This window comes from Fistularia commersonii, chromosome 6 (genome assembly GCF_037954325.1).
Source record: "Fistularia commersonii isolate RoL2024-O1a breed Wild chromosome 6, RoL_Fcom_v1.0, whole genome shotgun sequence".
In the NCBI taxonomy this organism is placed as follows: Eukaryota; Metazoa; Chordata; class Actinopteri; order Syngnathiformes; family Fistulariidae; genus Fistularia; species Fistularia commersonii.
The window spans coordinates 1,388,177-1,402,500 of NC_141289.1; the positions used below are offsets into that span (position 1 = coordinate 1,388,177).

Genomic DNA, 14,324 nt, shown 5'->3' on the forward strand with positions numbered 1-14,324 from the left:
AATTAAGATTATATTGCTGCAGGACAGGCTCCTCAGCGGTGCAACAGCGACCCCTAGTGGTAGAAGCAGGGAATTGCAGCCTTCGCAACGGGTTTGCACTTTTTGCAGGAAACTGTTCACACACACTGGGTCCTGGGTGTGTGTGTGTGTGTGTGTGTGTGTGTGTGTGTGTGTGTGTGTGTAGGGAAAGGGGGGCAGACAGGAATGTTTGGGAAGGGGGGGGGGGTTTATGTTTGTTTTTTTCTTTTGTTTTAATAGTTTTCACTGCGGTTGGTTCCCGCAGGGAGGTCTTCCTGTGCGGAGCCTCCATGTTCTCCCCGTGTCTGCGTGGGGTTCCTCAGGGTTCCTCAGGGTTCTTCAGGGTTCCTCCCACAGTCCAAACACATGCTGGAGGTTCGTGGGAGACGGTAAATTTCCAGGACGTGTGAATGAATGAGTGAACGGTTGCATTTCTGCAACTGAGCAGCGGCTGAATTATTTCTTTCCTTTCAGCAGCTGAAGGAAACCAAAGAATTATCGGTGAAGTCGCCGGTGGAGATAAGAAAAGACAATCTTTATAAAAAAAAAAATTTTTTTTAATGAAAAAAAAAGGGGAAAAAAATGAAAAAACAAAAAAAAACAATGCATTTGAGGCAGGAATATTTAAAAGGTTTTAAAAGAACAAATTTTATTCTGATGTTTTGACATGGACAATAAAATACAACACTCTGTCATCATCTGGCTATGTTTACAGTGTGTGTGTGTGTGTGTGTGTGTGTGTGTGTCAGTAACACATCCTGTCGTGTCTCACAGTTTTATCTCATAGAGTAAATACAAACCACGGAGACGAAATTTTAAAAAGAAACAAAAAAATAAGAAAAAGAAAAACAAGCCGGAGCGCTGAGTCCGTTGCACTCGGCTGAGAACAGTCCAGTCTGCATGTGTGTGTGTGTGTGTGTGTGTGTGTGTGTGTGTGTGTGTGTTTCGCAGCAGGGGGTTTTGTCGTGAGGCATTCACTGACTCATCCCTTTGCTGGGAAAAAAAAAAAACAAAACACATACCATCACACGTCTCTCCCCTGTGTCTAACGCCCAATCAGAGCTCGTCCTGTAAGGAGAAACATCAGGTCAAACACACTGTGTGTGTGTGTGTGTGTGTGTGTGTGTGTGTGTGTGTGTGTGTGTCTGCAACTGACCTTCGGTTTGTTGTGTAACTGTGGCGATAACTGCTGGAGCCGCCGTCGGACGGTGTCGGCGATCACGCCGGCGTCCCGGCTATTGATGTGCTCGCCGCTTTGTGCTTGCTGTCCACACACACACACACACACACACACACACACACACACACACACACACACACACACACACACACACACACACACACAAGTCACACGATTTGCCTTCTTTTGGGAGGGAATCAGAGGTTTAGTTTTTTTAAGGTTATGCTGTCAATTTTTTCCCCAGATGTTGGGTGTTGCCGCTTCGATATGTGTGTGTGTGTGTGTGTGAGACACACCTACGATACAAACTGTGGGAAAACACACAACCCCGAGGGGAGGGTCGGGTTGGATACACTCTGCGTTCCCATTAAAAATAAAATAAAAAAAACTGTGGATTTGTCTCTGTTTACTGCCAGGAATCATTAGAATGATAATCAAATAAAAAATACAACAAGAAACAGATGGTTTGAGAGGGGAAAACAAAAACACACATCTTGATGGGGGGGAGGGGGAAAGTGTGTGTGTGTGTGTGTGTGTGTGTTCTCACCCTCCGTGTGTTCAGGTACGGGTAGAACCTGACGGTGGGATAGGCGGTGATACCGGCTGATTGACAGGTCTGGTGGTGAGCCTGGCAGTCCACCTTCCCGGCCCGGACCTCCCCCTTCAGAATCTTCCGGAAGAAGAAGAAGAAGAAGAAGGGGTCCGGTTGGAGCGCTGAGTTTCCTTCACCGGGTTTAGATAACCGGAGCTAACTTACCCGCGCCGTGATCTCGAACTCCGGGGCGAAGTGCTGACACGGGCCGCACCAGGGGGCGTAGAAGTCCAGCACCCAGTGGTCCTGACCCAGCAGGACCAGCGAGCGGAAGGTCTCCGGGGTCAGATCCACCGAGACCCTGGGTAGGGCGCTGAACACACACACACACACACACACACACACACACACACACACGTTAATCATAACACCGTTTGTGGAGCTTCGCCTTCCAAGTACCATTTTTCTGAGATAGGAGCTGTCGTTTTGTGATTTTTTTTTTTCTGGGCGCGCCGCCGCCGCTAGCTAGCTAGCTAGCTAGCTAGCCCAGAGAAAATGATGGAAAAACACAAGCGTTGTCGTGGGTGAGCTCGGTGGCGGAGAGCATCGTCCGCGAGGAGGCGGGAGACGATGACGAGGATTGTGCGCAATCGCTTTGTCGCTAATTTAAGTTTAGCCATAAAGCGCAGCAAAGTGTGCAAGCTAGCAACACGTTTTAGCGTTCAATATGTAGCCGTTTTCTATAGAAGTCTTCAAGTAAAGATATGAAACACAGAGAAGATTTCAAGTAGCCACATGTAAGTTAAATTAAGCCATAGACCCCTGAGGTAAATTCAGTTGCCAGTTTTTACCCCACGTTTTGAACACTGAGGCTTAAACAACGATGCGGCTAATTTACGGATCCTTTTTTTTTTTGCCGAACGACGCCGAAACATTTCGCCTCGTCACATCGGACGGATGAAATCACCGTGAAATTCTGAGGCCGTTCAATTCCGACCCCGAGGAAGATGACGGTCATGGTTTTCGTGCGCGGGAGGAAGACCAAGATAGCGATCGGCTAGCCGGTGCGGCTTATATTCAGGTGCGCTCAATAGTCCAGAAATGACGTTAATTAAAATTTCTCTGTAGTCATTTTTTTTTAAATTGTAATTTTTTGATGTAGGTTTTGTTTATTTTTTGTATTTTTATTGTAAATTGTATTTTTTATTGTGTATTTGTGGTTTTATTTTTTTGTTTTATTTTTACTTATTGTATTGTGTATTGTATTTTTATTATGTTTTTTGGTTTGTTTTATTTCTTTCAAGTATCTTTTTAAATGTATTTTCGTGTTTATTTTATTTATTTACTGTATTTTTATTTTCTACTGGATTTTTTTGTTTTTATTTATTTCATTTTTTGATTTTATATTGTATTTTTTTGCTTATTTTATTTACTCGTATACTATATTTTTTGTTACGAGGACTGGCGGGTGGAGAAGGGGAAGGAGTGATGCTCACCTGAGAGCCCAGGATCTCAGCGAGTGGGCGTCTCTGTTCCAGCCGTTGTAGCTCCTGAGGAGACAAAAAGGACGGCGTGCTGAGACGCCGCGGCGTCCTGCGGCGGCGGCGGCGGCGGCGTTCCGGCGTGCACGTACATGTAGTGGTCCGGGCGGCGAGCGTTGCCGGGGTACAGACGGATCTCCGGGTAGGCTCTGACGTTCTGGCTCTGGCAGAAGGTCTGGAACCGCTGGCAGTCCACCGAGCCCACCAGGATCTGACCGGAGAGCAGCTGAGCGGGGATGAGAGAGTCAGTGTGTGTGTGTGTGTGTGTGTGTGTGTGTGTGTGTGTGTGTGTGTGTGAACGCACCCGAGCCATGCGTCTCCACTCCGGCAGCAGCGCCTGACACGGGCCGCACCACGGAGCGTAGAAATCCACCGCCCAGATCTGCCCGTCGTCTCGGCCTGACGGGAGAGACTAAGTCTGAGGATCACTTTTAAATATCTCCGGGGATTTATTGTTTTATTAAATAAGAGATATGTTTATTAGATAGGTGATATGTTTATTCATTATGATGTTCATTGTTTGATCTGGAATCGATTTGGCAACCAAATAATGACATGGATTTAACTTTGTGTTATATTATTATTATTATGGCGTTCTTATTTTTGTTTTATTCTATTATTATCAATTAATTTTACATACATACACACATATGTACACATATACTTCGATACATACACACATATATAGACCCATATACACATATATACACACACACAGATTTGTCATATATACACATATCTTTACATGTACGTATATATACTCATGTATACATATACACGTATACACACACTCACATACGCATATATATACACACACACAAACACACATCTACATATATATACACATACACACATATATATGTATATAATGTATATATTTGTGTGTGTGTATATATATACACACATACATATATATACACACAACCATGTGTGTGTATATATACATATATACACACACACACACATATATACACAAATATATATAGATACATACATATATATACACACAAACACATATATATGTATATATTTGTGTATGTGTGTGTGTGTATAAATATATATATATATACACACATGTTTATGTATTTACATGTATTTATACATATATACATACAAACACAGACATATATACAAACACACGTATATACACATATAGATCCATACACATATATATACACACACACATATATATATGTATATGTGTGTATATATACATACATATATACAGACGCAACTATATATATACATACACACACACACACATATATATATAGATATATATACATAAACACACATCAGCATGTATTTACATACACACACACATATACATATACATACACACACATCTACATATATTTACACACACACATATTATTTTTCTTGTTTTCTTGTTTCTTTGATTTTTTTATTTGCTCCAACTCCGCACCATCAGAACATGACCGACCAAAAGTAAGGATGAAAGGTTTCCACTTATCAATCATCAACGATCATCGATCAAACTCTTCCAATCCAGAAGATAAATTATTGATCTCACCAAGGGTTTGCAGAACTGCATGTGGCTTTTTTATCCCTCTCCTTGTGCCGTTTGAAAATAATTAACGAGCATTTAATTTAATTTAATTTAATTTTAATTCAATTAAGTATTTTAATGTAATTCATTCATTTTTAAAAAGGAATTTTAAATTTTGAAAATGATGGCGATCTTGTAACATCCAAATAAAACATGTTAAAACATTTTTGAGAGGACGGCATTTAAATTCTTTTTTTTTTTCCATAAATAAAAGTTTTTTTCAGAGCTCAAAATGATTTGTTGCATGCGGACATGTCATTTGTTTTCTCCGCAGTTCTTCATTGTTTTAAAAAAAATATATATATATTTTGTTTACACATAGCATGAGGGAAAAAAAATATTATATGCTGTGTTAAAAAATAATGTATTTTGAAATGTCATACACTTCTAGACATTGAATTTAATGCTTTTTAATGCTATTTAAGGCCTTCATTTTTGCTTCATCTATTTTTAATGGCCCGCAGAAACCGTTACACACACACACACACACACACACACACACACACACACACACACACACCCAGCAGGATCGTTCACCTTTGACCCTTTCGGCGAAGCTGGAGGGGTCGAGGACGACCACCGACGGATTGACCAGGTCCTGCAGGAATAGAGTTTGGGATCACTCAACCCTGATTGTTGCCTGACAGGCTGCACGAAACAGGAAGTTGGCACATGTGTGTGTGTGTGTGTGTGTGTGTGTGTGTGTGTGTGTGTGTGTGTTGTGTACCTGGATGAACTCCAAAATGCCGTCGGCTGAATGGTGTCCTTCGTACTCGTGGACGGAGGAGCCGTTGAAGACGACGGTGGTGGGATAAGCCTGGATATTATACTGAAACACGGAAGAACACGCCATCCACATCGGGGGAAATAAATTAAGATTTTAAAATTGGAAAAGACGAGCCATGTTTCGTTTTTATGATTATTGATTGTGGAAATAAAAAAAGGAAAAAAAAAAATTGCAGAGTAAAACTCCCAAATAGTGCATTTTGAAAATTGAGAACCCCCGTTATGATAAATGGTACAGTCCAGGCGCTTACCAAAGAAAAGAAGCCAATTTTTGTTGAATTATTTGTGATATTAAAGCAGAATCCAAATGTTGTCTCAATAATTATTATGAAATGCATTGACAAATTACTGCATTTTCAGGATTCACCTTTGTTGGACCAGTTGGTACGGTCCAGGTGCTTACCAGAGAGCACAAGCAAATTTTGTTTAATTATTAATGCAACAAAATAAAGGTCACAACAGAAATCTCCCAAATACTGCATTTTCTGTTGCAATTGTGAACACCTGTTAAAACAAATGGCAAATGGTACAGTCCAGATACAAAATACAACTCTAACATACCGCATTTTCAAAATTGAGAACCCCTGCACCGACAAATGGTACAGTCCAGGTGCTTACCAGAGAACAGAAACCAAATGTCTCAATAATTATTAATATTTAAGACACAAATTTTCCCATTTTTAGAATTGAGAACCTACGTGAACCTTCAGATGGTACAGTCCAGGCGCTTACCAAAGACCAGATGCCAATTTTTGTTGAATTATTATTAATATTACCAAAAGAGTCATGAAGTACAGCTCCAACTGAGAACCCCTGCAGTGACAAATGGTACAGTCCAGGTGCTTGCCAGGGAGCTAAAGCCAATTTTGTTTTAATAATTATTAGAATTCTAAAAGAAGTCACAACATACTCCCAAATACTACATTTCGAAAACAGAAACCCCCGTGTTGACAAATGGTTCAGTCCAGGTGCTCACCAGAGAGCAGAAACCAAGTGTCTCAACAATTATTGATATCTAAGAAACAATTTTCAAGTTTTTAGAACTGAGAACCTATATAATAACAGATGGTACAGTCCAGGCGCTTACCAAAGAACAGACGCCAATTTTTATTGACTTATTGTTGATATTACCAAAAAAGTCATGCAATACAGCTCCAACTGAAAACCCCTGCAGTGACAAATGGTACAGCCCAGACACAAAATACAACTCTAAAATACCACATTTTCAAAATTGAGAACCCCTGCAGTGACAAATGGTACAGTCCAGGTGCTTGCCAGGGAGCTAAAGCCAATTTAGTTTTAATAATTATTAGAATACCAAAAGAAGTCAGAACATACTACCAAATACATATTTCGAAAACAGAAACCCCCGTGTAGACAAATGGTTCAGTCCAGGTGCTTACCAGGGAGCAGAGGTTCTGGTGAATGGTACAGTCCAGGGTGCCAAACCTCATCTGGCCGGCCAACTGGATGGAAGCCTTCCTCAGCTCAGGAAGTAGAGCTCGACACGGGGGGCACCACTAAAATGCAAACATGGCGTCCAGGATTAGACGCCGTAACTGCCGGTAAAGCGTGACGGTCGCCGATGTTTACATTTCGGGCGAGACGCCCGCCACGGCCCTGAAGTCAAACACAGCCGAGCTAATCGCTAATAACGTGTCTTTTTGCTCTGTTTGTTCAGCACCGCGAGGACGCGTTGTAAGATACCACCGAGGAGCTCCACTGAACGCCACGGGAGGTCTTTCCTCCCTGAGGCCATCAGACTTTACCATAAAAACCTATCTTTAACCTAAAAAAAAACCAAAAACTGTGCAATATTTCATCTCATCTCATAAGAGCTACACTACAATTTCCCCTTCTATCATACTATTGTGCACTCCTTACCTCACTTGTTACTAAGACACTTTATAGTTTATTTTTATTTCTAATTCTGCCTTTTCTTTTATTATTTATTACTGTTATATTTTCTGTAACTCTGGCACAGCAATTTCCTCCGGGATTAATAAAGTTGTTCTTATTCTTAGAAGCACGGTAAGTATCCTGGGTTACAAACCGGAGCGAAGAAGTCCACCAGCCACGGCTCCTTCCTGTCCGAGGGGAAGTTGTCCGGCCTCAGCGTCGTGACGTGGGCGCGAACGCTGTCCCTGGCGAAACCCACGATGTTGTACAGCACGTCCTTGCCTGCCGACGCCAAGGAAAGCGACTTTAGAAAGCGGCAGCGGACGGCGGGGCGGCGGAGGTTTGGTCTCACCGTGGTGGATCTCAAAGTCGTGGATTCCAAGGCCTTTGAAAACGGCCACGCAGGGTTTGTGGATGTAGAGGGATTGACACAGCTGAGAGTCCACCTCGCAGTCCACCCTGCCCACCTGCAGGGAGGACCGGGTAAACAACATGAATATTCACTCACTCGTCAACAAACTGCTTTTTTCTTGTGTCGAATATTAAATTGCGATTGATTTTGATTCATAATTCATCACAACACATAAAATTAGCCCCTTACGCTTATTTTCTTTTCTTAAATAGTCTCATTTTTGGCCTTAAAACAAGTCAGAATCAGTCTTACCAGGGTTTAGATCATCTTAATTTTGCGTGACAATTAAATTATGACAATTAATTGACAATTAAAAAGCATCTAATTCATTAGATTAATTTTCAATCCCACTAAAGAAGAAATAAATAAGATTCCAGAGTTCGTGCTCATGAATATTCATCCAATCATCAAGCAAACTGCTTTTTTCTTGTGTCGAACATTAAATTGCGATTAATTTTGATTCATAATTCATGACAACACATCAAAATGAGCCTGTTAAGCTCATTTTGTTTTCTTGAACCTTCTCTTTTTCTTTTAAAAAAAAGTCAGAATTAGTTACTCCAAAGTTTGTGATGATCTCAATTTTGCGTTTTCGAAATTTCGATTAATTTAAAAGCGTCAAATTGATTAATTTTTTAATCGCACTAAAGGGGAAATAAACACGATCCCCAAGTTAGCGGTCCTGAATATTCATTTTGTCATCAAACGTCTTATATCTCCTGTGGAATATTGAAATGTGATTAATTATGAGTTATTATTAATTATAACAAATTAAAATTAGCCTCTTACGCTTATTTCCTTTTCTTAAATAGTCTAATTTTTGGCCTTAAAACAAGTCAGAAACAGTCTTACCAGGGTTTAGATGATCTTAATTTTGCGTGATTTGCGATTTGATTAATTAAAAAGCATCTAATTCATTAGATTAATTTTCAATCCCACTAAAGAGGAAATAAACAAGATTCCAGAGTTTGTGCTCATGAATATTCACTCACTCATCTGACAAACTGCTTTTTTCTTGTGTCGAACATTAAAATGCGATTAATTTTGATTCATAATTCATGACAACACATCAAAATGACACATCATTTTGTTTTCTTGAACCTTCTCTTTTTCTGTCCTTTATAATTGGGTCGGAATTTGTTGTTCCAAAGTTTGTGATGATCTAAATTTTGTGTTTTCGAAATTTTGATTAATTTAAAAGCATCAAATTAATAAGATTAATAAGATTAATAGTAACAATCTGCTTTTTTCTTGTGTCGAATATTAAATTGCGATTAATTTTGATTCATAATTCATGACAACACATCAAAATGAGCCTGTTAAGCTCATTTTGTTTTCTTGAACCTTCTCTTTTTCTTTTAAAAAAAGTCAGAATTAGTTGCTCCAAAGTTTGTGATGATCTAAATTTTGCGTTTTCAAAATTTCGATTTATTTAAAAGCGTCTAATTAATAAGATTAATTTTTAATCGCACTAAAGGGGAAATAAACACGATCCCCAGGTTAGCGCTCATGAATATTCATTTAGTCATCAAACGTCTTATATCTCATGTCTAATAATAAAATGTGATTAATTATGATTTATTATTAATTATAACACATAAAATAAGTCCATTACGCTTATTTGCTTTTCTTAAATAGTCTAATTTTTGGCCTTAAAACAAGTCAGAATCAGTCTTACCAAGGTCTTGATCATCTTAATTTTGCGTGATTTGCGATTTGATTAATTAAAAAGCATCTAATTCATTCATTTTCAATCCCACTAAAGAAGAAATAAACAAGATTCCCAGGCTTTGCGCTCATGAACATTCGCTCACTCAAACAAACTTTTTTCTCGTGTCAAGTATTGAAATGCGATAAAACACATCAAATTAGTTTGGTTGATTATTTTCTTGCACGTTGAGCTTTTTTTTGTTTTCTTAAACCAATTAACATTAAAACCTTTAAAACAAGTCAGTATTAGTGGTCATGCCGATGTTTGTTTGAATGAATTTCAGATATTCACATGTGACTCATTTCAAATAATTGAAAAGCATCTAAATAATAAGGTTACTTACTTTTAATCACGCTAAAGGGGAAATAAACACAATTCTGAAGTTTGCACTCATGCATATCAATCATCAAACAATCTGTGTCAAATATCGGAATGTGATTAATTTCAATTAATTTTTTGCCACTGTCACATGAATTAGATTAATTTCTTTTAATCGAGTCCCGGCCTGAGATATAAACTAAATTTCCACTTGAAAACGTGATAGTCCAGAGGTTCAGCTGTCATATAGATTTCAATCACAGGTGATTTATTGAGGATTATTATTCTGACCGATTAACTATTATTGATTAACTAAATAACTACATGATTAATTAATTTAAAATGACGATACGACGGGCCACATCTGCCCGACTTTGACTCAAGAATGTCCTAAACGACAACTATTTGAAAGCGTTTTTAATCGGAGTTTTTAATCCGGCGAACACGGCAGATACCTGTATGTGGTCGTTTCGGAGGGAGGCCTGGAGCTTCTTGTACTCGTTGGTGGAGGAACTTGGCTTTCCAAACGTAAAACTCACCAACCAGCGGTGGCGTGCCAGCTTCCTCTGCCGAGAGAAAATGTATTTTAGCGGCGGCGGCGCTAGCGGGAGCTAAGCTGTGCGAGCGCGTTACCTGGAAGCTGTCGCTGGTCAGGAGCTCCAGGTCGGGAAGGTAGTCGATAACCTGGTTGTAGATCTCCTTACTGTCCAGGGTGTTTAACCACTAGAACACACACACACACACACCGACACGGTATGATGGTAATACACACATTCAGACCAAACGGTGTGCGCGTACACACGACGCCGTGATCTTACCAGAACACTTCCTTGTTGATCCAGAGAACTTCCAGGTGGAAACAAAGCGGTGGCTCCGCTGTGAACCTGCAGGGTGAACGTAGAAACACCGCGGACTATCACCGACTTGAGGATTCTCCGAGATCGGAGCCGTTTGACGCCGATGTGGCCGACGCTGCCCGGGAAGTGGCGTTTGAAAACAGTGGGACGCGACGCTGACGCGAGCTAGCCCGCAGAAAAAATGGAAAAACACCGTTCCAAAAAGAACCCGTGATAGGCAAAATCCGTAAAGTAGAAACCTTTATTTTTTGTTACAATTATTATACAATTAAATACTCTATTATACGTCGTTGCTGTCGTCCTTATGTTTTTTTCTTCCTTCTTTATGGAAGGAAAGGAAGATCCATTCATTCCGTAATGCCGACCTACAGCCGCGTAGCTTTTAGCTTCCCTTAGCATGTCCAGAAGTTTAACTTTATCTGCGATAGATAGCATCTTCCGCTAACTTTTGGGCCCTTTTGTCGCTCCAGAGCGTTTTGTCAACATTATGGGTTTTAGAGAAACTCCAAATTGCAAGAGAATTTGCACGTACGTCATGAAAAGTAAACCGTGTTATAGCGAGGGATCACTGTATAGCCATAAAGTGTAGCAAAGCTACATTTAGCAACACATGGTAGCATCAACTGTGGAGCCAGTCAGCTAAGCTAAGCGATAGAGAAATAAGGTTAATACATTTAACTAAAACAGTTTATTGCTTTACATTATCTTTATTATGTATTATTATGATGTGTAAATTATTTGTTTGTTTTTTTTTCATTATGTTAAAACAAACCAGTGTTTAAATTCATTTTAAGGGGGAAATTTAATTTGTCGTAGGAGCAAATGAACTTACAAGCTTCCGCCACAGAAAAAATTCAACTTCTAAGTCACTATATTTACACATTTCCTCATGTAAGTGACTCCAAAAGTGGAGAAACAAACTATTAGAGAATAGCAAGGCAAATAAATTTAATACAGCTGTTTTTTTCTTTCCTTTCTCTTTAGTATGTATTTTCATTTTTTTTAGATATTATTTGTATTTATTTTTAAGCTACTAATAATATTATATGAAGTGACAATATCGCAAAGAAAACTGACAGAAAAGACAGACGGTCGGGACAAATTTGATAAACGTGGATTTTGGATCATGGACTCAAAAAGCAGCATTTTCAATTTTCCCTTCAAGGCTCAATAAAGCATTTTTATCCTGCATGTGGATTCCATTTTCCTCACAAACCGTCGGTTGTTTTGCTAAAAACGAACAAGTCCAGCCATTATTTGACGAGTACAGCGATCCCTCGCTGTAACGCCGTTTACTTTTCACGGTTTCGCTACTTCACGAATTTGCATCGTGCTTCGTGTTCTGCATTCTGATTGGCTAAAAAGTCACTCCGCTTCTTCTCCACCTGTGCGTCAATAACGTTGCACTTTAATATGTACACGTACGTAAAACAGCTGGACGAATTTACATGACGTAACAATATCACAACAATAGCACTTTCAACTTGCAAAACACATATTTTATTGCCTGTTTATATATTGTATAGTTATTTTATTGCCTATCTGTATATTTTATATATATTGCTTATTTTATACAGTTTTATATTTGTATTGTCCAGGACTACAGATGGAAATTAGCTATGAGCTATAATCTGGTACAAACATCTCTGCCTCTGTGCTTAATGTATTTGTACACTGTCCTAATAAACTTCTAAACAAACAAACAAACTTGCAAATTCTCTCGCAATTTGGAGTTTCTCTAAAACCCATAATGTTGACAAAACGCTCTGGAGCGACAAAAGGGCCCAAAAGTTAGCGGAAGATGCTATCTATCGCAGATAAAGTTAAACTTCTGGACATGCTAAGGGAAGGTAAAAGCTACGCGGCTGTAGGTCGGCGTTACGGAATGAATGGATCTTCCGTTCGTTCCATAAAGAAGGAAGAAAAAAAAACATAATAATAGAGTATTTAATTGTATAATAATTGTAAAAAAAAAAAAAAAAAAAAGGTTTCTACTTCACGGATTTTGCCCATCACGGGTTCTTTTTGGAGCGTAACCCCCGCGAAAAACAAGGGTTTACTGTATTGGAAGTCGTGCTGGAGATACCGCGGTTGGCGTCTCCTACCTGGAAACTGTGACAGAGATGCTCCTCAGAGCTGCAGTCCATCCACCCCACCTTCACCAAACCATCCTAAACACACACAACGTTCACATCATTGCAAACATCGGTACGACTAACACGGACTTGTTTTACGGCCAAAAATTAGTGGGTTCAAGAAAGCAGAATTAGCTTCAGGAACTCCTAAGTGAGCCCGATATTTGGTTCACGGCGTCTGACGGTCTTGGGTACACCTTGGTTGTTTTTTTCCTTTTCTAGACAATAATTAAAAGACTAATTAAGTGAAAACTATAAAAACGGTTGAACCCATGGACTATTATTTATTGGTCTTTAATTTGGTTGTGTCTTGGAGCTTGACTTGATTCAATTTAATTGATCTAATTCATTTGATGCCCCGCGATTAATTAATCGAAACGATCAGATTGCAATATTTGACTCCAGAAAACTATTTGTTTGATGACGATTGAAAAAACGTCCTGGTCTTTCCTCGCCATCATCATGCAGCTATTGGGTTCATTTGACATTGTCCTTCTGGATGTTGGTCCGCAGCGCCACTGATCTTCCCCGATCTTCCACCGAGAACGGTCCATGGCTATCCATCTGGCCAGTGGACTGGACTCGGACATGTATGCTCATGTTGACTGGCAACACCCTGCTCGCTTGAGTTAGCAATGTTGCTATCTCCAGCTGCAAAGCTGAGTGTAATGATAGCATGTTAGCCAGGACTACAAAAGACGCTTAATGTCGATTTAATAGTTTTAATCCTTGTGTTACTTCTATTTGGCGAGTTGTTTGACTACTGACTGAAGGTCCAGACCCTTGGTTACCTGCCTTCCCCTCAAAACAACCCCGTAGGAAATGATGTGGTAGCATTGATATACTGCGTTCTCACCAGCATCCCTGCCAGCTTCTGTCTTGTTCTTGGCTCCAGGCAGTCTGAGGGACAAAGACAGAGTGTGAGGCGGTCGCCTCTCGGACGCCGGAGGGGGCAAAGTCACCGCTCACCTTCTCCCGACGCCGTCTTACCTCCAGTGTCGGAGCAGAAGGTGATCAGCCAGCCCAGCCCGGACGCGAACGCCGTTTCTATCTCTTTGAACACGTTGCCTGGCGACGACAATGAGCGAGGGGGAAATGTGAGACGATCTGATAGCGGGAAAATAACGCCGCGACTGAGCACAAGATGTTACCTTGCCAGAGCTGAGTGATGGTGGTTGTGATGAACTTCATGGAGAAGCGGACCAGGTTGTCTTTGGAGCGCTCCTCGTGGAACTTCTCTGGTTTCTGCAGGGTTAAAGCAGGACAGCAAACGATTCACAGCCTGTGACGGACCGACATGGTACCTAAAGAGCATACGCTGGGATCCAAAGGCACCCAAAGGACCCTAACAGTGAATCGTTCCAA

The 14,324-nt window shown here is 40.2% G+C and overlaps 1 protein-coding gene across 1 annotated transcript in view; it reads right to left on the reverse strand.

The window, feature by feature from the left end:
* Positions 1-641: 641 nt before the first annotated feature.
* Positions 642-14,324, reverse strand: part of dnajc10 (DnaJ (Hsp40) homolog, subfamily C, member 10) — a 19,602-nt gene continuing 5,919 nt past the window's right edge. Inside the window, exons 7-25 of the mRNA XM_086147685.1 lie at positions 14,111-14,204; positions 13,950-14,027; positions 13,816-13,859; positions 12,930-12,995; positions 10,786-10,851; positions 10,601-10,690; positions 10,423-10,533; positions 7,879-7,993; positions 7,681-7,808; positions 7,031-7,147; positions 5,569-5,670; positions 5,379-5,439; positions 3,576-3,670; positions 3,364-3,497; positions 3,227-3,280; positions 1,956-2,103; positions 1,746-1,868; positions 1,175-1,282; positions 642-1,086 (exon numbers count right to left, since the gene is read on the reverse strand). Coding sequence (XP_086003811.1) covers positions 1,075-1,086; positions 1,175-1,282; positions 1,746-1,868; positions 1,956-2,103; positions 3,227-3,280; positions 3,364-3,497; positions 3,576-3,670; positions 5,379-5,439; positions 5,569-5,670; positions 7,031-7,147; positions 7,681-7,808; positions 7,879-7,993; positions 10,423-10,533; positions 10,601-10,690; positions 10,786-10,851; positions 12,930-12,995; positions 13,816-13,859; positions 13,950-14,027; positions 14,111-14,204 — 1,746 coding nt within the window. The 3' untranslated portion in view covers positions 642-1,074. The remainder of the gene's footprint in view (positions 1,087-1,174; positions 1,283-1,745; positions 1,869-1,955; positions 2,104-3,226; positions 3,281-3,363; positions 3,498-3,575; positions 3,671-5,378; positions 5,440-5,568; positions 5,671-7,030; positions 7,148-7,680; positions 7,809-7,878; positions 7,994-10,422; positions 10,534-10,600; positions 10,691-10,785; positions 10,852-12,929; positions 12,996-13,815; positions 13,860-13,949; positions 14,028-14,110; positions 14,205-14,324) is intronic.